This window comes from Pseudophryne corroboree, chromosome 7 (assembly GCF_028390025.1).
Source record: "Pseudophryne corroboree isolate aPseCor3 chromosome 7, aPseCor3.hap2, whole genome shotgun sequence".
Lineage (NCBI taxonomy): Eukaryota > Metazoa > Chordata > Amphibia > Anura > Myobatrachidae > Pseudophryne > Pseudophryne corroboree.
Genome location: NC_086450.1, coordinates 346130835 through 346152034, shown reverse-complemented (window position 1 = coordinate 346152034; position 21200 = coordinate 346130835). Strand labels below are relative to the sequence as shown.

At 48.1% G+C, this 21200-nt stretch overlaps 1 protein-coding gene across 3 annotated transcripts in view; it reads right to left on the bottom strand.

Moving 5' to 3' along the window:
- LOC134945238 (uncharacterized) overlaps positions 1 to 21200 on the bottom strand; it is a 95697-nt gene that overhangs the window by 43865 nt on the left and 30632 nt on the right. For 2 of the 3 annotated variants that reach the window (XM_063934402.1, XM_063934404.1), the window contains one exon: positions 13506 to 14695. In XM_063934402.1, coding sequence (XP_063790472.1) covers positions 13506 to 14695 — 1190 coding nt within the window. The remainder of the gene's footprint in view (positions 1 to 13505; positions 14696 to 21200) is intronic. The other variant, XM_063934403.1, reaches the window with a different exon arrangement.

Here is a 21200-nt window from a genome sequence, read left to right as displayed (position 1 = left end):
GATTTCGGTAACGGCAATTCAGCCGTAGAATGAGCCTGCTGAATCGTATTACAGATTCAGCGTGCAATAGTCTGCTTGGAAGCAGGATCCCAAATCTTGTTTTCGAGCATACAGGACAAACAGAGCCTCCGTTGTCCTAATCTGAGCCGTTCTGACGATATAAATTTTGAAAACTCTGACCACATTGAGAGACTTCTATTCCGTCAAGACTTCAGTAGCCACTGGCACCACAATAGGTTGGTTCATGTGAAACGATGAAACCACTTTTGGCATAAAATTGCTGAAGAGTTCTCAACTCCGCTCCATCCGTATGGAAGATTAAATAGGGGCACTTGTGGAACAAAGCCGCTGATTCAGACACCCGCCTCGCGGATGCCAAGGCCAACAGCCTGACCACTTTCCAAGTGACGAATTACAGCTCTACCTTACGTAAAGGTTCAAAACAATGAGATTGCCGGAACTGCAACACCACGTTAAGACCCTATGGAGCTCCAGGGGGGCACAAAGGGAGGTTGGATGTGCAACACTCCTTTTACGAAAGTTCGAACTTTTGTAAAGGAGGCCAATTGTTTTTGGAATAAAACCGATAAGGCTGAATCTGAACCTTAATCGAGCCCAACTTAAGACCCGCATCCACACCATCTTGTGAAAAAAGGAGAAAATGATCCCACTGGAATCTTCCGTAGAAGCCTTCTTGGATTCGCACCAAAACACATACTTTCTCCAAATACGGTGGTAATGTTTTTACGTTACTCCTCTACTGGTCTGAAGAAAAGTAGGGATGACTTCACTGGAAATATCCTCTCAGCTAGGATCCGGCGTTCACCTGAAGATCCGGATACCAGGTCCTCTCAGGCCAGTCTGGAACAATGAGGATCACCTGAACCTTTGTTCTTCTTATGATCTTTAGCATTTTTGGAAAAAAATGGAAGCGGAGGGGACGCATAGACCGACTGAAACACCCGCTGAGTCATTAGGGCGTCCACTGCTATAGCTTGAGGGTCCCTTGACCTTTAACAATATCTCTGAAGCTTCTTATTGAGGCGAGACGCCATCTTGTCTATTTTAGGAATCCCTCAACGACTTGTCACTTCTGTGAAAACCTCTGGATGAAGACACCACTCTCCTGGATGGAGAACGTGTCTGCCGAGGAAGCCTGCTTCCCAGTTGTCCACTCCTGGAACGAACATCGCTGACAGAGCACGCATATGATTTTGTCGCCCAACGGAAAATCTTTCTGGCTTTTGCCATTGCTGCTACGGTCTTTGCTTGTAGAAAACCGTAATAAACGGTTAGACCGTTAATGTGGTGACAAGTATCCTAACTTGACCTCTAGACCGTTAATGTGGTGACAAGTATCCTAACTTGACCCTCTTCCTTGGAAGTTTTCTTCCTGTCTGACAGCTCCCCCGCCTCTAAGGCATGCATCAGTGGTCCCTAGGAACCAGTCCTGGAACCCGAACCTACGCTTTTGAGAACTGTGCCGCTACCACAGGAGTGAAATTCTGGTCTTGAAAAAACAGGATTATCCCAGGTGGAAACCCAGAGCCGGCCATAGCTATAGGCAAACTAGGCAATTGCCTAGGGCATTTGATATGCCCAGGGGCATCAGCAGCTTCTGCTGATTAAAATATGTGGCATGCCTATATTCTGTGTGTAGCAATTCATATGCAGATACAGCCACAGTCTCACACAGTATAAAGGCATGCTGTATATCATTTTAATCAGCAGAAGCTGCTTGTGCATCCTAGCCACATAACAATGCAAATAAGATGCATTTTCATTAAAAAATTTGCCCGACATTAGCACTGAGGCAATATTTATGAGGACACATCTGTATCCAAGCAGAGGCAGAGGTCACAGTGTTAGTGGCAGTGTGAGTGCTGTGTGCATGTGAGAGGGTTGGTTGTGCAGTAGTGTTCGGAATATGTGTAAGGAGCATTATGTGTGTCATGTAAAAATGCATTAATAATGTGCAACATATGTGTAAGGGGCACTATGTGTGTCATTATGTGTTTAAGGACATTAATAATGTGTGGCATACTGTATGTGTAATAGGGTACTACTGTATGTGTGTCATTATGTGTATAGGGGCACTAACAATGTGCAGCAAATGTGCAGGGGGCACTATGTGTGTCATTATGTGTATTAGGGCATTAATAATGTGCGGCATATGTGTAAGGGACATTATGTGTAAAAGGGCATTAATAAAGGTTGTCATCATAATGTGTAAGCACATTATGTTTAGAAGGACATTAATAATGTGTCTCATATGTGTTAGGGGCATTACTGTGTGGAATTATGTGTTTAAGGTGCTCTTCTATGTGGTGTTGCGTATAGAAAGGGCACTACTGTGTCGTCTAATGTGAATAAAGAGCAATAGGGTGTAGTGTAATGTGAATAAGGAGCAATTCAGTGTGATGTAATGTGAATAAGGGGCTCTACTGTGAGGAGTAACGTTTATAAGGTAAAGTGATACTACTGTGGGATGTAATATGAATTATGGAAACTATCGCATGATCAAATGTGAATAAAGTGCAGTACTGTGTGGCGTATTTGGAATTGGGGTTACTATTGTGTGGCCATGCCCCTTGCCAGCAAAAACACACCCCTTTTTGGGCTGTGCGCCAAATGTGCGAACTGTTCCTATTTAAAATATAGGGGTACAAACACCAAAATAAGGACTGCTATGGCTGATGGTTCTGGGAAAGAAATGCAAGGTCAGAGGCAGAACCAGCAGTGGTGCTAGGGGGCACTAGCCAAAATCTTGCCTAGGGCATCATATTGGTTAGGGCCGGCTCTGTGGAAACCGGACTACTTGTCCAACTGGTCCCGATAAAAACACTCTGGCATTTAACCTGCTCACTGAATGGCCTCGTAGGCCGCAACCATCTTTTTCATCAATGGAATGTAATGATGGATTGACCCTGTTGCAGATCTGACCCGACTCTGGACCCTCAGAGCTTTTTTCCACTGGAAGAAACAACTCTCAACAGTTCTGTGTCTAACAGTATTTCCAACGCCGACAACCGTGTCGTTGGGATCAACAGTGATTCTGGCAAGTTCAGGAGCCAACCACTTTGTTGAAGAACTGTCAGGGAGAATGCAACGTTTTGCACCACTTGGTTTCTTGATCTCACCGTAATCAGGAGAGCGTCCCAGTACAGAATAATAATGACTCTTTTACTATCGAAGGAAATCCTTCATACCGCCATCACTCCGGTGAATTGGTAATGACAATCCTGAATAGCAAACCCAGGTAAGCCTAATGTGGAAGAAACCGTAATTAGACCCCCTTTCTCCTTTTCCAGATTGGAGATCCCTGCCCTGAGAGATTCCAGCTTGTAGTTCAACTTCTTAAGTAGAAATTTTGGGGATTTTAGAGTTAGGATTGTTCTGACCGAGCCGTCCGGCCTCGGGAGCACGAAAAAGCTTGAATAACAGCTTCTTCTTTTTTTTTCTTTCTGTGACCGGGACAGCAGGACAATGACCTGATCCTGACACAACTCTTGTATGGCGTCACATACTACCTCCCCATCCAGAGGAGAATCGGTAAGGTCTATTTGAAAAAATCGGTGAGGGGAAACGTCTGGAAACTGCAGTATGTCCCCCTTGGGACTCTATTCTTAAACTCACTGGTCCATGTCCGTTCCAGGACTGACTGAAGAGTGTTATACGTGGTCCCACCGGTGTGGGCTCCCGCAAGATAGACCCAGCGTCATGTGGTGGATGTGGCAGAAACAGAGGATAATTTCTGCTACTGCGAACTTGAAAAAGACTGCTGTCCTCTTACCTTATTCACCTTCCTCTGCCTGTAAAGAAAGGGAAATCCGTATCTATCGGTCGAAATGACTGCATCCTACAATAATACGTCACCAACCGTTGTGAGGGAACATAGGGTAAGTAGGTAGACTTACCAGTGGTATCTGCCGAGATCAACTTAACAAGGCCATCCCCAAACCAGGTTTCGCCTTCATAGGGAAGAGACTCCAGTTCTTCTCGGAGTCAGCCTCAGCATTCCATTGGTGAATCCACAACGCCCTCCTAGTCGAGACCGCCATGGAATTGGCCTGCGAACCCAAGAGTCCTATATCCCTTGTGGTCGCACGGTCTGCTGCAATGTTATAGATATGACCCAACTTAAGGAGTACCCTGCATACAACTACTCCCCCATGCGCACGTAATGCAAGTATAATCAACGTACACGCGGACACATAATTAGAGTATCACATATCTTCCTGCATACCATCCTTTGTGACAGGGCCCCGTGCAGAACAGGGGGTGACTCTCACTTTATTCTATCCACGGCGGGAAAAGAATAAACACTCGGAATCCTCTTGAGGATTTGAAAACATCTTGTCACGGCCGCTCAGCACATGAGAAGGAATAACTTTACCTCAGCATTCATTATAAATTTTTTATATATATACATATATACCTTTAAATACACCTATACACACAAATATCTATCTATCTATCTATCTATATATATATATCTATATATATATCTATATATATATATATATATATATATATAAAACTCATATATAAATATCCCTTTTGACAGGAACAGCAGGGTCCCTAGTGACATTAATATGTTCTTAATGTGTATTAAACATGTACTGAATGCCGATTTTGTGGATCTAGTCAGGAAACATTATGGTCGACATAAGAAACAGTATTCGTGTCGATCTCCGGGAGTAGTAACTGGGCAAAAATAAGATTTTAAACCTACCGGTAAATCTTTTTCTTCTAGTCCGTAGAGGATGCTGGGGACTCCGTAAGGACCATGGGGTATAGACTGGCTCCGCAGGAGACATGGGCACCTATAAAGAACTTTTAGTATGGGTGTGCACTGGCTCCTCCCTCTATGCCCCTCCTCCAGACCTCAGTTAGAGAACTGTGCCCAGAGGAGATGGACAATACGAGGAAAGGATTTTGTTAATCTAAGGGCAAGATTCATACCAGCCCACACCAATCATACCATATAACCTGGAATACCCAAAACCAGTTAACAGTATGAACAAACAACAGCATCGGTCCAAGACCGATTCCAACTGTAACATAACCCTTATGTAAGCAATAACTATATACAAGTCTTGCAGATTTTCCGCACTGGGACGGGCGCCCAGCATCCTTTACGGACTAGGAGAAAAAGATTTACCGGTAGGTTTAAAATCTTATTTTCTCTTACGTCCTAGAGGATGCTGGGGGACACTGTAAGGACCATGGGGTTTATACCAAAGCTCCCAATCGGGCGGGAGAGTGCGGATGACTCTGTAGTACCGACTGAGCAAATGCTAGGTCCTCATCAGCCAGGGTATCAAACTTGTAGAATTTAGCAAAAGTGTTTGAACCCGACCAAGGGGGTAATTCCATGTTGATCGCAGCAGGAATTCTGTTAGCAATTGGGCAAAACCATGTGCACTGCAGGGGAGGCAGATATAACATGTGCAGAGAGAGTTAGATTTGGGTGTGGTGTGTTCAATCTGCAATCTAATTTGCAGTGTAAAAATAAAGCAGCCAGTATTTACCCTGCACAGAAATAAAATAACCCACCCAAATCTAACTCTCTCTGCAAATGTTATATCTGCCACACCTGCAGTGCACATGGTTTTGCCCAACTGCTAAAAAATTTCCTGCTGCGATCAACTTGGAATTACCCCCCAAGTCGCCGCTCGGCAAAGCTGTAATGCCGAGATGCCTCGGGCAGCCCCCCAAGAAGAGCCCACCTTCCTAGTGGAATGGGCCTTTACTGAATGTGGTAACGGCAATCCAGCCGTAACATAAGCCTGCTGAATCGTGTTACAGATCCAGCGAGCAATAGTCTGCTTTGAAGCAGGCGCGCCAATCTTGTTGGCTGCATACAGGACAAACAGAGCCTCTGTTTTCCTAATTCTAGCCGTCCTGGCTACATAAATCTTTAAGGCCCTGACTACATCCAGGGACATGGAATCCTCCAAGTCACTCGTAGCCACAGGCACCACGATAGGTTGGTTCATATGAAATGAAGACACCACCTTAGGTAAAAATTGAGGACAAGTCCTCAATTCTGCTCTATCCACATGAAAAATCAAATAGGGGCTCTTGTGAGACAATGCCGCCAATTCAGACACCCGCCTTGCCGAAGCTAAGGCCAATAACATGACCACCTTCCAGGTGAGAAATTTAAACTCAACCGTTTTAAGGGGTTCAAACCAGTGTGACTTAAGGAACTGTAACACCACGTTCAGGTCCCATGGCGCCACTGGGGCCACAAAAAGAGGCTGGATGCGTAGCACTACCTTCACAAAAGTCTGGACTTCTGGAAGAGAAGCCAATTCCTTCTGAAAGAATATCGATAAGGCCGAAATCTGTACCTTAACAGAGCCTAACTTCGGGCCCATATCCACTCCTGTCTGTAGAAAGTGGAGAAAAACGGCCCAGGTGGAAATCTTCCGTAGGAGCATTCTTGGCTTCACACCAAGATACATACTTCCTCCAGATACGGTGATAATGTTTTGCCGTCACCTCCTTCCTAGCCTTTATTAGAGTAGGTATGACCTCCTCCGGAATACCCTTCTCAGCTAGGATCCGGCGTTCAACCACCATGCCGTCAAACGTAACTGCAGTAAGTCTTGGAACGTGCAGGGTCCCTGCTGTAACAGGTCCTCCCTTAGCGGAAGAGGTCAAGGATCTTCTGCGAGCATCTCCTGAATATCTGAGTACCAGGCCCTTCAAGGCCAGTCTGGAACAATGAGTATTGTCTGTACTCTTTTCCGTCTTATGATCCTTAACACCTTTGTGATGAGAGGCAGAGGAGGAAACACATAGACCGACTGGAACACCCATGGAGTTACCAGAGCATCTACTGCTATTGCCTGAGGGTCCCGGGACCTGGCACAGTACCTCCGAAGCTCCTTGTTGAGGCGTGACGCCATCATGTCTATTTGAGGAACTCCCCAGAGACCCGTTATCTCTGCAAAGACTTCTTGATGAAGTCCCCACTCTCCTGGATGGAGATCAGGTCTGCTGAGGAAGTCTGCCTCCCAGTTGTCCACCCCCGGAATGAAGACAGCTGACAGAACGCTTACGTGATTTTCCGCCCAGCGAAGAATCCTGGTGGCTTCCGCCATCGCGACTCTGCTCCTTGTCCCGCCTTGGCGGTTCACATGAGCCACGGCTGTGACATTGTCTGATTGAATCAGAACCGGTAGGTTGCGAAGAAGACCCTCCGCTTGTCGAAGGCCGTTGTATATGGCCCTTAATTCCAGCACGTTGATGTGCAGACAGGACTCCTGGCTTGACCATAGTCCTTGAAAGTTTCTTCCTTGGGTGACTGCTCCCCATCCTCGGAGGCTCGCGTCCGTGGTTACCAGAACCCAGTCCTGAACGCCGAACCTGCGACCCTCTAGAAGGTGAGCACTTTGCAGCCACCATAGGAGAGACACCCTGGCCCTGGGGTACAGTGTTATTTTCTGATGTATTTGTAGATGGGACCCAGACCACTTGTCCAAAATGTCCCATTGAAACGTCCTCGCATGGAACCTGCCGAAGGGAATGGCCTCGTAGGCTGCCACCATTTTCCCCAGAACTCGAGTGCATTGATGAACTGACACTCTTTTTGGCTTTAGCAGGTCTCTGACCATGTTCTGGAGGTCCTGGGCTCTTTCCAACGGTAGAAAAACCTTCTTTCGTTCCGTGTCTAGTATCATGCCTAGGAACGATAGTCGAGTTGTTGGAACCAACTGTGACTTTGGCAGATTGAGAATCCAACCGTGTTGCTGGAGCACTCTCAGAGAGAGTGACACGTTCTTCAGTAATTGATCGTTTGATCTCGCCTTTATCAGGAGATTGTCCAAGTATGGGATAATTGTGACCTCTTGCCTGCGCAGGATCACCATAATTTCCGCCATTATCTTGGTGAAAATCCTCGGGGCCGTTGAAAGCCCAAACGGCAACGTCTGAAACCGGAAATGACAATCCTGTACCGCGAATCTCAGGTACTCCTGATGAGCGGGATATATGGGGATATATGGGGACATGAAGGTAAGCATCCTTTATGTCCAGTGACACCATAAAATCCCCCCCTTCCAGGCTGGCTATTACAGCTCGGAGTGATTCCATCTTGAATTTGAAACGTTTCAAGTACAGATTTAGGGATTTTAGATTTAAAATGGGCCTGACCGAACCATCCGGCTTCGGGACCACAAAGAGGGTCGAATAGTACCCTTTTCCCTGTTGGCTCAGGGGAACCCCGATAATCACTTGCTGTTGACACAGCGTTTGAATTGCAGCTAACACTACTTCCCGCTCTGGGGTAGAAGCTGGTAAGGCCGACTTGAAAAATCGGCGTGGGGGCACCTCTTCGAATTCCAGCTTGTAGCCTTGGGAAACTATCTCCATCGCCCAAGGATCTACGTCTGACCGAACCCAGACCTGGCTGAAGAGTCGAAGACGTGCCCCCACCGGTGCGGACTCCCGCAGGGGAGCCCCAGCGTCATGCGGTGGATTTTGTAGAAGCCGGGGAGGACTTCTGTTCCTGGGAACCCGCCGTGGCAGGTGTTCTTTTCCCTCTACCCTTACCTCTGGCAAGGAAGGAGGAGCCCCGACCTCTTCTGGGCTTTTGCGACCGAAAGGACTGCATCTGATACTGATGCAGGTAGATTTACCTGCGGTAGCTGTGGAAACCAGGTCCACGAGCCCATCCCCAAACAACACATCACCCTTATAGAGTAAAACCTCCATATGCTTTTTTGAATCCGCATCACCCGTCCATTGGCGGGTCCATAAGGATCGTCTCGCTGAAAAAGCTATGGCATTGGCTCTGGAGCCCAACAATGCAATGTTTTTTTGAACGTCTCTCATATATAAGACTGCGTCTTTAATATGTGCTAAAGTTAGCAAAATAGTATCCCTATCTAGGGTATCAAGGTCAGCTGACAGGGTATCTGTCCAAGCTGCAACTGCACTACATACCCATGCCGACGCAATTGCCGGTCTAAGTAAAGTACCAGTATGTGTATAAATAGACTTTAATGTAGTCTCCTGCCTGCGGTCCGCAGGGTCCTTGAGGGCCGCTGTATCTGGAGACGGCAGCGCCACCTTCTTGGACAGGCGTGTTAGAGCCTTGTCCACTATGGAAGAGGATTCCCAACGTGCCCTGTCCTGTGTAGGGAAAGGGTACGCCATAAGAACCCTTTTGGGAATCTGCAGTCTCCTATCTGGAGATTCCCAAGCTTTTTCAAATAACTCATTAAGTTCATGAGATGGAGGAAAGGGTACGCCATAAGAACCCTTTTGGGAATCTGCAGTCTCCTATCTGGAGATTCCCAAGCTTTTTCAAATAACTCATTAAGTTCATGAGATGGAGGAAAGTTTACCACAGGTTTCTTTTCCTTATACATGCGCACCCTCGTGTCGGGAACAGAGGGGTCGTCTGTGATATGCAAAACATCTTTTATTGCAATAATCATATACTGAATAGTTTTTGCCACCCTAGGGTGCAATCTAGCATCATCCTAGTCGACACTGGAATCAAGAGTCCGTGTCGGTATCTGTGTCCACAATTTGTGACAAGGGACGCTTTTGAGACCCTGACGGGCCCTGTGAGTCGGTCCAATCTGTGGATTGACCCCCTGATGTCTTCTTGGATTCTGCTTTGTCTAGCCTCTTATGCAATGATGCTACACTTGCATTTAACATATGCCACATGTCCATCCATTCCTGAGTCGGCACTACCGACGGGGACACACCACTCATCTCCTCCACCTCCTCCTTTGATAAGCCTTCCGCTTCAGACATGCCGACACGCACGTACCGACCCTCCACACACACAGGGATATAACTATACGGGGACAATTCCCCAACCAGGCCCTTTGGAGAGACGGAGACACACCCAGCGCCAAACTGACACTGGAAAACCCAGATAGCGCTTATGTAATGCCACTGCGCTTGAAATGTGCCCCCGTCCTCTTTTTATCAGCCCTCTGATGCGTTCAGCAGGGGAGAGTCCGGGGAGCCAGCGTTCTCTGCAGCTTCTGTGGAGAAAATGGCGCTGGTTAGTGCTGAGGGATCAAGCTCCGCCCCCTCCAGTGGCGGGCTTCGGTCCCGCTTCAATTTCATAAAAATGGCGGGGGATCGTCTATTTGCTGCCTCCGCAGCCTAATATATATATTTGTACCAAAAACGAGGTTTATTGCTGCCCAGGGCGCCCCCCCCTGCGCCCTGCACCCATCTGTGCCTGTGTGTGTTGTGTGGGAGCAATGGCGCGCAGCGTTACCGCTGCGCGCTTACCTCATGAAGATCTGAAGTCTTCTGCCGCTTTGAAGTCTTCTTTTCTTCTCATACTTACCCGGCTTCTATCTTCCGGCCTGCGAGGAGGACGGCGGCGCGGCTCCGGGACGAACCCCAGGGTGAGACCTGTGTTCCGACTCCCTCTGGAGCTAATGGTGTCCAGTAGCCTAAGAAGCAGATCCTATCATTTAAGTAAGTCTCCTTCTCTCTCCTCAGTCCCACGATGCAGGGAGTCTGTTGCCAGCAGTGCTCCCTGAAAATAAAAAACCTAACAAAATTCTTTTACACAGAAAACTCAGGAGAGCTCCCTGTAATGCACCCTATCTCCTCTGGCACAAGATCTAACTGAGGTCTGGAGGAGGGGCATAGAGGGAGGAGCCAGTGCACACCCATACTAAAAGTTCTTTATAGGTGCCCATGTCTCCTGCGGAGCCCATCTATACCTCATGGTCCTTACGGAGTCCCCAGCATCCTCTAGGACGTAAGAGAAATAAAATGTTTGCGATCCCGAGGGGTCTGAGGGAAATCTATTCTATGAATATGACACCCTCCATAAATATTACTACGTCTGTGTTCGTGCCACAGACCTATGCAACCTTACTATACATACATATACATATAGGTATAGCCCTTTCTGATATGCATCACATTATCATGCCAATTTTTACCCAGTCAGATATTGTTGGTGCAGACAGGGTCACCACCACACGTCTGTGTCTCCCATATAGTTTTCTCTTGGGAAGACCATACATCTACTAACATGTTGACACTTATTCACATGTACCAAGTACCATTAGGAGTCGGCGGTGCCGACAGAGTCATTCCCACAGCCGTTTGTGGCATAGCACTCAGCTTCAAATATGCCGACACATGTGTACCAAACACATTACACTGGCTATAAGGGATAGACCCCAGTACATCCTGTCAGGGAAACACAGAAGGAGTTTACCAGCTCATTTCCACAGCGCTCATTATATAATGTGCTTTTTATTTTTAACTTATAATGCACCAAACAACTGTGCCCCCCCCCCCCCCCCTCGTTTTTCACTGTGATCTGTACAGCAGTGCTTTGGAAGGACCAGCGTCTCTGTGAGGAGAAAATGGCGCTGAAATGAGCTGTGAGGGGTAAGCCCCGCCCCCTTAATGGCGTGCTTCAGCCCCGCTATTTCTTACATATATTTATACTGGCGGGGGTTAAACCTAGTGCCTGGGCACTTATATATTCGTTTGCCAGTCTCTGTTGAGGATTTATATGCTGCCCAGGGCGCCCTGCACCCTACAGTGCCTGTGTGTGTGAGCATGGCGCACAGCGCGCCCGCTGTGCGGTACCTCAAAGCCGTCACTGAAGTCTTCTGATCTTCTTCTACTCACCCGTCTTCTGGCTCTGCAAGGGGGGTGACAGCGGGCTCTGGGAACGAGCATCTAGGCGTACCTAGCGATCAGACCCTCTGGAGCTAATGGTGTCCAGTAGCCAAAGAAGCAGAGCCTTGAAACTCACAGAAGTAGGTCTGCTTCTCTCCCCTAAGTCCCACGATCCAGGGAGACTGTTGCCAGCAGTGCTCCCTGAAAATAATAAACCTAACATAAAGTCTTTTCAGAGAAACTCAGTAGAGCTCTCCTGTGTGTGACCAGTCTCACTGGGCACAGAATCTAAACTGGAGTCTGGAGGAGGGGCATAGAGGGAGGAGCCAGTTCACACCCATTCAAAGTCTTAAAGTGCCCATGTCTCCTGCGGATCCCGTCTATACCCCATGGTTCTTGAAACGTCCCTAGCATCCTCTAGGACAGGGGTGTCAAACTCAAATTCATCGGGGGCCGCATCAGCAGTTTGGTCCCCATCAAAGGGCCGGTTGTATCTGTAGGTCTATCCAAAATTTACCGCTCCACCTGCCTTATATGTGCCCAGCCATCTGCCCCCTTTTAAAGTGCCCAGCCATGTGCCCCCTTTTATAGTGCCCAGCCATGTGCCCCCTTTTATAGTGCACAGGTCCCCATTTTACACATTGCGGCAGGCACAGGTCCCCATTTTACACATTGCGGCAGGCACAGGTCCCCATTTTACACATAGCGGCAGGTACAGGTCCCCATTTTACACATTGTGGCAGGCACAGGTCCCCATTTTACACATTGTGGCAGGCACAGGTCCCCATTTTACACATAGCGGCAGGTACAGGTCCCCATTTTACACATTGTGGCAGGCACAGGTCCCCATTTTACACATTGTGGCAGGCACAGGTCCCCATTTTACACATAGCGGCAGGTACAGGTCCCCATTTTACACATTGTGGCAGGCACAGGTCCCCATTTTACACATTGTGGCAGGCACAGGTCCCCATTTTACACATTGTGGCAGGCACAGGTCCCCATTTTACACATTGTGGCAGGCACAGGTCCCCATTTTACACATTGCGGCAGGCACAGGTCCCCATTTTACACATTGCGGCAGGCACAGGTCCCCATTTTACACATAGCGGCAGGTACAGGTCCCCATTTTACACATTGTGGCAGGCACAGGTCCCCATTTTACACATTGTGGCAGGCACAGGTCCCCATTTTACACATAGCGGCAGGTACAGGTCCCCATTTTACACATAGCGGCAGGTACAGGTCCCCATTTTACACATTGTGGCAGGTGGTGGAAGGAGGGAGAGAGAGAGAAAGAGAGGAAGGGAGAGGGGCTGACTTACATTTGAAGCGGTTCTCGCCGCTCTTCAGCCGCCTCTCCCTCCTCGTCTGCGCGGCTCCCTTCTCCCTCCTCCGACGGGGTTTCGTTGAATGACGCGTTTGCGCCGTGACGTCACGACGCAATCGCGTCATTCCGCGAAACCCCGCCCCCCCCGAGCTGGGCACTCGGGAGAAGGGGGTTTCATGGCGGCGGCACCGCGGGCCATCAGACGAGGTCTGGCGGGCCGGATTTGGCCCGCGGGCCTTGTCTTTGACACCCCTGCTCTAGGACGTATGAGAAATATCTAATGTATGGGTACAGGTTGGTGGATTGGGGAATCTTTAAAATGTAAAAAAATTTTTTTTTTTTAAATCACAGAATCTGTGACTTGTTTTTTTGTGTTGCTGATATATGGAGCCATAGGGAGATAGGGAATGAAGAAGTGGGAGGGAAAAGTATCTTTCAGAAACAACACAAAAATGTGTTTAAAGTTGTGCATTTATATTCTGCTCATTGATTATGGCTGTCACATATTGCAAGTAATGAAATCAAAAGGGATAGGTACCGTGTAGCGTCTAAAAGACCTGTTCATGAATGTCACATGGCATACCCTCATGTTGTATTCTTCATTATTATCTTCTGTCCCTGTAACCAAACGGCCGGATTTTAAAGGAGTTTCAGAGTCCTCGTCTTCCGACAGGCTGAGTGAGGTATCATAAAACAGGTAGTCCTCATCCAGCGTGGAATCAGACACATAGCTACAGCCATCTCCACAGGAGCAGCAGTAACCGGATGTTTGTGCGGCATCACTGTCTAGCTGGAAACATGACCCAGTATATCCATGGCTCTGTGTATGGACCTCAATGTCTTCATCTGCTTTAGCTCTGTGAAAATCAGTTGCTTCAGCATTGTTCCAGCAGTTAGAACAGGGCTGAGAATCTGCTCGGGGGGAGCTGGCAGGCACGTTGTCCACAGATTGTGAGAGCACTTGTAATAAGAGAAGCTGTGAGGCTCTATCATCAATCCCATCCTTTGTGCCATCACTGGGTAAATACTGTGAATCCTGATTCATGCCATCAGATGATGCTCTAATGGTTTCTTTTGTGTCTCCATTAATCAAAGCAAAGCTTGTATTTTTCCAGGCATGGCCATTTACTTCATCAATGACAGGTGACTCTTTGCTTTCATGAGATACCACTGCATAGCTTGCTGGGCTGCCAGCGTTCCCATAATTTGGAGCAGTAAGTGCTTCTGCCTGTAGGTTATTCTGTACTAGAAGATTTCCAACTGTACTTATGGCTGTAGCGGTTACACCATTATCTAAATCTTTCTCACCAATTGGAGATTGCTGGATGCTACCGTCTGCTGCTATGGTCTTAGATGGTGGCTCCACCACCATAATGACCTGATCAGACACATTTTTACTTGTCCCATCTGTATTCCCTGGAGACACAGTCGGGGCTCCCATTTCACACCTGTAAACCTTCTGAGGCTGTCTCTCAGCTGAAGCACGTTTCCTTATTACTGTCTTCTGTGATTCTTTACTTTCAGCTCTTCTATGTGATGCAACTGATTTATTAACATTTGTTTTAGAAACCTTATCAGGATTAGCTTTTGTAGCAGTTTCCACTGGTTTGCACGAGGATATCTGAAGTCCCATGGATGTGATTGGAGAAGTGTTCCTGCAGCCATGTAGCTCAGCGTCCGCAATGGATGGTGTGCTTTGTTTCTTGTTTGTCTGACCGTCGTCTTCATCTGAAACGGACAACCACCACAATACATTATGTTTTGTGTGAACGGCTAAACAATATTTGTTTTTGCTGAATAGTTTTAGGTTTGCTGTACCAGGAGCACAAACTCACTAATTAGCCACACCCACCTCATTGCCACGACTACTGGTTACCTTTGGCCGCTGGTGCTGATAATATGTTGGCTGCAGAGACTGGCTCTGTTGCATGAACCACCACAGTCCGGAATGGAGAGAGCCACTTGTTACATGGGAACACATAGGGCGGGATGTACTAATGTACATCGCCGCCCATTGCCACAAAGCTGATCGCATATGTACTAACATATGCAATCAGCATTGCGGAGGACAGCTCTTCCGATAAGAGCTGACCTCCGCGATGCGCAGCGGCAGCCTGACTTTCGGGATTCGGCCCGGGAGTCAGTCTGCGCATGCGCGGGGTGACGGGGGCGGCCGCAGGGCATGCTGGGAGGGATCCGATCGGATCCCTCACACAGCACCGCGGAGAGAAGCCCATAGGCTTCTATGGACTATCGCCAGCTAAAGCTGGCGTACCCCGCCGCGGCGCTGACCTGCCGGCCGGGGGTTAGTACATCAGGAAAATGCGGTAAACAGGGAGTTTACCGCATTTTCCGCTTAGTACATCCGGCTCATAATCTGTTGTCCCTTTCCTCACAGTAATGCTTCAGCAATAGCACCTGCAGTCTGACAGAAATCACATTAGCTTACCCTATGCCTCTGTGGGTGATATTATTATTATTGTATTTTATATATATATGGCGCCATAAGGATTACGCAGCACCTAACAAAGTACACAAACACATGGACAAAACAAGAAAACGGAGAGACAATGTAGGACAAATAAGAGGATTTTGGTACTTACCGATAAATCCATTTCTCTTTCATCCTCTAGGGGACACTGGAGTCCTATACAGTAGGGTTGTGAAGCCTTGAACCGGAGGTGTGGCACAATCTAAAATTAGCATTGCCTGCACAGCCGGCTCCTCCCCCTTCACATCCCTCCTCCCTCAGTTTGAAAAATGTGACTGAGAGAATAGGACATGACACTATAGCCCATGGCGAGGAACCGAACCGTACAACATATCAAACAGCGACCAAGAACTCTTAACCGAACAACTAACGCTGTTTGCACGAACTGTTTTAAAACAAGAACTTTGAACACAGCAGGTTGACAGCACCGAGGCGGGCGTCCAGTGTTCCCTAGAGGATTCAGAGAAATGTATTTATCGGTAAGTACCAAAATCCTCTTTTCTCTTTCATCCACTAGGGGACACTGGAGTCCTATACAGTAGGGGACGTCCCAAAGTTTTCCCCCAGGGAGGGAGTGCTGTCGGTGGCCTGCAAAACCAAACGTCCGAACTTAGATTCTCCGGAAGCAAAAGTATCAAACTTGTAAAATCTTGCGAACGTGTGGGCTGAAGACCACGTCGCCACTCTGCAAAGTTGCGTAGTGGAAGCACCTCTGGCAGCCGCCCACGAGGCACCCACTGATCGGGTAGTATGAGCACCCGTCTGAACTGGAACCTGTTTGCCACAGGAAATATAAGCTTGCCGAATGGCAAGTCTAATCCATCTAGACAGAGTCTGCTTAGATGCCGGCCAACCCTTCTTTGGCCCATCATAAAGAACAAACAAATGGTCCGACTTTCTGAAAGACGACGTAACCTGTACATATACCCGTAAATCTCGGACAGCATCCAAGGACACGTCCACAGCTGTGAGACCCTGGAAGGATGGGACCACTATTGGCTGGTTAACGTGAAACCCCGAAACCACCTTCGGAAGGAAGTCTGCTCTTGTACCGAGTTCCGCCCTATCCTCATGAAAAACCAAGAAAGGACTCTTACAGGATAAGGCTCCCAACTCAGAAACCCGCCTAGCCGAAGCCAAGGCAAGCAATAACGTGACCTTTCAAGAAAGATATTTCAGGTCTGTGCTCGTCAACGGCTCAAAAACCGATGACTTTAAATATTCTAACACCAAATTCAAGTCCCATGGTGCCGTGGGAGGCCGAAAAGGAGGTTGAATCCTCAGAACCCCCTGTAAAAAGGTTTGAATCTCTGGAAAGGATGCTAGCCGCTGTTGAAAAAGAATGGAGAGAGCCGAAATCTGAACCTTCAGAGAGCCCAGTCTGAGCCCTCCTTCTAGACCGGCCTGAAGGAAAAGTAGAAGTCGAGATAAATGGAAGTTCGTTTAATTCCATCCCCGCTCCTGACACCAAGCCATGTACCGTCTCCATATTCTGTAGTAGTGCCTGGCTGTGACCGGTTTTCTAGCAGCAATCATTGTAGGGATGGCCGTTCGTGGAATCCCTCTGTTTCTTAAGATCCGGGTTTCAATAGCCACGCCGTCAAACGCAGCCTGTTCAGGTCGGGGTGTAGGAACGGTCCCTGAGATAGCAGGTCCTCTCTCTGAGGTAACCTCCAAGGATCTTCCGCAAGTAATCCCCGCAGATCGGAGTACCAACTCCTGCGGGGCCAATCTGGTGTGATTAGAATGGCCCACACTCGTTCCCGTTTTACCCTTTTCAGAACCCTGGGTATGAGTGGGAATGGTGGAAATATGTAAACCCTCCTGTAACACCAAGGAAGTGTTAATGCGTCCACTCCTTCTGCCTCTGGATCTCGCGTCCTTGACACATCTGGGCAGCTGATGGTTTTGTCGAGACGCCATTAGGTCCACCTGAGGTAGACCCCATCTTCTCACAATCATGTTGAAAATCCGTGGATGAAGGCACCACTCTCCCGGATGCATGTCCTGGCGACTGAGGTAATCTGCTTCCCAGTTCTCCACACCTGGAATGAACACTGCCGAGAGAATGATGTCTCTTCTTTTCGCCCACAACAAGATCTTTGTGGCTTCCTTTAACGCCATCCTGCTCTTTGTTCCTCCGTGACGGTTTATATAAGCCGTCGTTGTGACATTGTCTGACTGAATCCTGATGTGTTGATTCTCGACTAGGTCTTCTGCTAAGAGAAGTGCATTGTAAACTGCTCTTAGTTCGAGGATATTTATGGGTAGTTTGCTCTCCTGTGGCGTTCACCGTCCTTGAAACTGATGGTCGTCTAGGACGGCTCCCCAACCTCTGAGACTGGCATCCGTCGTCAGGATCCTCCAATCCCAAATGCCGCATTTCTTGCCGGCTGCAAGGTTCTTGTGTAACGACCACCATATCAGAGAGACCCGTACTTGTGGGTGAAGTCGGATTCTCCGATGGAGAAGCCAGTGCGAGCCTGCTCCCTGAGCAATGAGGTTCATTTGGAATGGTCGGGAATGAAGTCTGCCGTACTGGAGAGCTTCGAACGACGCCACCATCTTCCCGAGAAGTTGCACACAGAGGTGCAGAGAAACGGTTTGCGTCCTCAGTACCTGAGCCACTAATCTCTGTAGGTCCTCGACCTTGTTCTCTGGTAGGAACACCCGTAATAGGACCGTGTCCAAGATGAGACCGAGGAATTGAATCCGTTGAGTCGGTATGAGGTTGGACTTTTGGAAATTGACAATCCATCCATGCTGAATTAGGAATTGATGGGATGTCTGAACATCCTTGAGCAGTCGATTCTGAGATGGAGCCTTGATCAATAAATCGTCCAGATAAGGTATAATCGTGACTCCCAACAGCCTCAGTCCTGCAACCATGATCGCCATGATCTTTGTGAAAATTCTTGGGGCTGATGCTAGGCCGAACGGCAATGCCCGGAATTGGTAGTGATCCACCACCAGTGCAAGCCTGGTGAGGAGTCCAGATTGGAATATGCAGATATGCATCCTTTATGTCCATGGATACCATGAACTCGCCCTGTTCTAAGCCTGCAATGACTGATTGGATTGATTCCATCTTGAATCTGTAGACTCTTAAAAACTGGTTGAAAACTTTTAAATTGAGTATTGGTCTGACCGTCCCGTCTGGCTTTGGCACGACAAAAAGATTGGAATAGAACCCCGTTCCTCTCTGAGAAGCTGGAACCGGAATAATGACCTCTGCATGTAGCAATTTGAGAATTGCTGCCCGTGGTGCCCTTGCTTTCTGAGGACACTGAGGCAATCCTGTTGTAAAAAACTGACTGTGAGGCCTCTGTTGAAATTCCAGTTTGTATCCCTGAGAGATCAAGTTGTTCACCCAAAGTTCTGGTGAGGTTTTGGCCCAGATGTCCTGAAAACCTTCCAGTCGGCCGCCCCACCAAGGGGGACCCCAGGTGAGCTGGGAGGCCGTCATGCCACGGTCTTGTCAGCAGGATTATCCTGCTTTCTGGTTGCTGCTTGTGAGCGGCCTCTACCTCTGCCCCCACGTGCTTGTGTACCGAAACCCCTTCCTCTGGCTCGAAAGGACTGAGATCTAAATGAAGTAAATGCTGGTCCCAAATAACCTCTCCTAGTCTGTGGAGCGGTTCTCGTATAAGGAGTAGGCAGAAAAGTGGACTTCCCCGCTGTAGCCTGCGAAATCCACTTGTCCAACTCTGGTCCGAACAGCATTTCACCCCCAAAGGGAATGGATTCTACTGCCTTTTTGGTGTCAGAGTCTCCTTGCCATTCTCTAAGCCATAAAATCTTTCTAGCCGATATGGCCGATGCAGATATGCGTGATGCGATTCTGCTAATATCCTTAGAAGCCTGACAGAAGTATGAAGCAGATTCTCGAATGTGTTCCGCCAGTTGGGTAATCTCTTCTAAGCTATTTTCCTCCTCAATAGCTTGTACAATACGTCCAGACCATGCCCCCATGGCCTTGTTAACCCAAGCACAGACGATTGCAGGTCTCTGCGCTGCACCAGCTGCTACGAAAATTGACTTTAACGCTGTGTCCACCTTACGGTCTGACGCATCCTTTAAAGTAGTTACGTTAGGAATTGGTAAGATTGTCTTCTTTGACAACCTTCCTAGGGAAGCATCCACTACCGGCGGATTCTCCCACTTGTCCATTACACCCCTAGGTAGGGGATAAGTTATCTGAAACCGTTTCGGAAATTGAAATCGTTTGTCAGGTTGTTTCCAAGCCTCCTCCATCTGAGACTGGAGGGATTTAGGTATGGGAAACACTGCTGAACGCGGCTTTTGGGATTCGAACAAATCGAAATCTTCCGGCTCCCGTATTTCTTCTACCTGAAAGTTTAAGATCTCCTTTACCGCGTCAATCAAGGAGTCCAGACCAGAGATTGCCGTGTCCTCCTCTGGAAAATCGGCATCTAGGTTAGGTTCAATTAACTCACCTTCCTCCGTATCAAGAAGAAAAACCTCTTCCTCCTTGGATTCCGGTATAATAGGAAGCATTCTTTTAACTGCCTTGCGCACACTCGTTTCTGCGTGTGTGGGCGGCGTTAACTTGATGAGAAATTCCTCCATCGTCTTTGAGAATCCCGCAGCCCATTCCGATTGCTGCCTGCGCGATTCTGCCATCTCCTTGGAGATTCTATTAGCAAGGTTGTCTTCCCATGCCTTAGCCAGAGCACTGCTCCCAGGTGGAGCGTCCTTGTCTAAGCAGGAGTCGCACACCCCGGAGCTGCCAACCCGCGTGCTCTTCTTGTTACATTTCGTACAGACATAACAGGTCTTTGAGGTCTTGGTTGCCTTAGACATGTTGTTTCTAAAACCCTCTACCGGGTTACTACGCAGCGCTGTCACCCTTTAAACTAGGAAGAGAAAGACTGGGAGATGACGGAAGCGAAGGTATTGGATTCGGCTGGAAATTTTTTTTTTTATCAGCCCTCTGTTATAGAGAAGGGGCAGGTCAATTATTTTTACAGAAAAAAAAAAATTAGAAGAAAATAAAAACACCAGCCGACTCTCAACTCCCACACCCCAACCGTATAGCAGCTACGTTGCTAGAGTTGGTATCCGCCTGCTTCCGTGTATTTTCTTCAGGATCTTTGAAATAGAAGTCCCTTGAAAATATAAATTTGTAAATGATTACTTTTCAGGAGATCCTCATATATATTTATTTTCCCCAGCAGAGGGAGCTGTTTAGCAGAATATCTCTACTGTTATTAATATATGCACTATCCAAACAGTGCAGCAGAGGGAGCTGTTTGCAGAATGTCTTAATATTATATGCACTATTCAAACAGTGCAGCAGGGGGAGCAGTGTAATAAAAAAACAATTTCCCTTCTTTACTGAGCGGGAAGGTGGGGGGGTGGGGGGTGGAAGGAGGTCCCTTCTTTACACAGACGCCATGTCTTACCGCCATTCTGTAACTCAACATGGCCCCCACCAAACGGTAAGACATTTTATTTTATTTTTTTACAGCTCTTCCCTTTAACAATCTCACTGCTCTCTGACATTATTCTCTTAACGCCGCGCGCTTGTTTAGCCGCGCGGCGTACGTCTATATGAGGCTTCCGCCAGCTGGCGCGCGCCGCTTCCCCTGGCTGATGCGCACACCGAACCCGTTGACCAGTGCGCGCCGGGGCTGTTTCCCGAAGCGGTGCCTGTGCACCGCTTCGTCTCCGCTGTGCAGCGCGCCGCTCAGCCGTCTCTCCCTGCACACAGGTAAGACA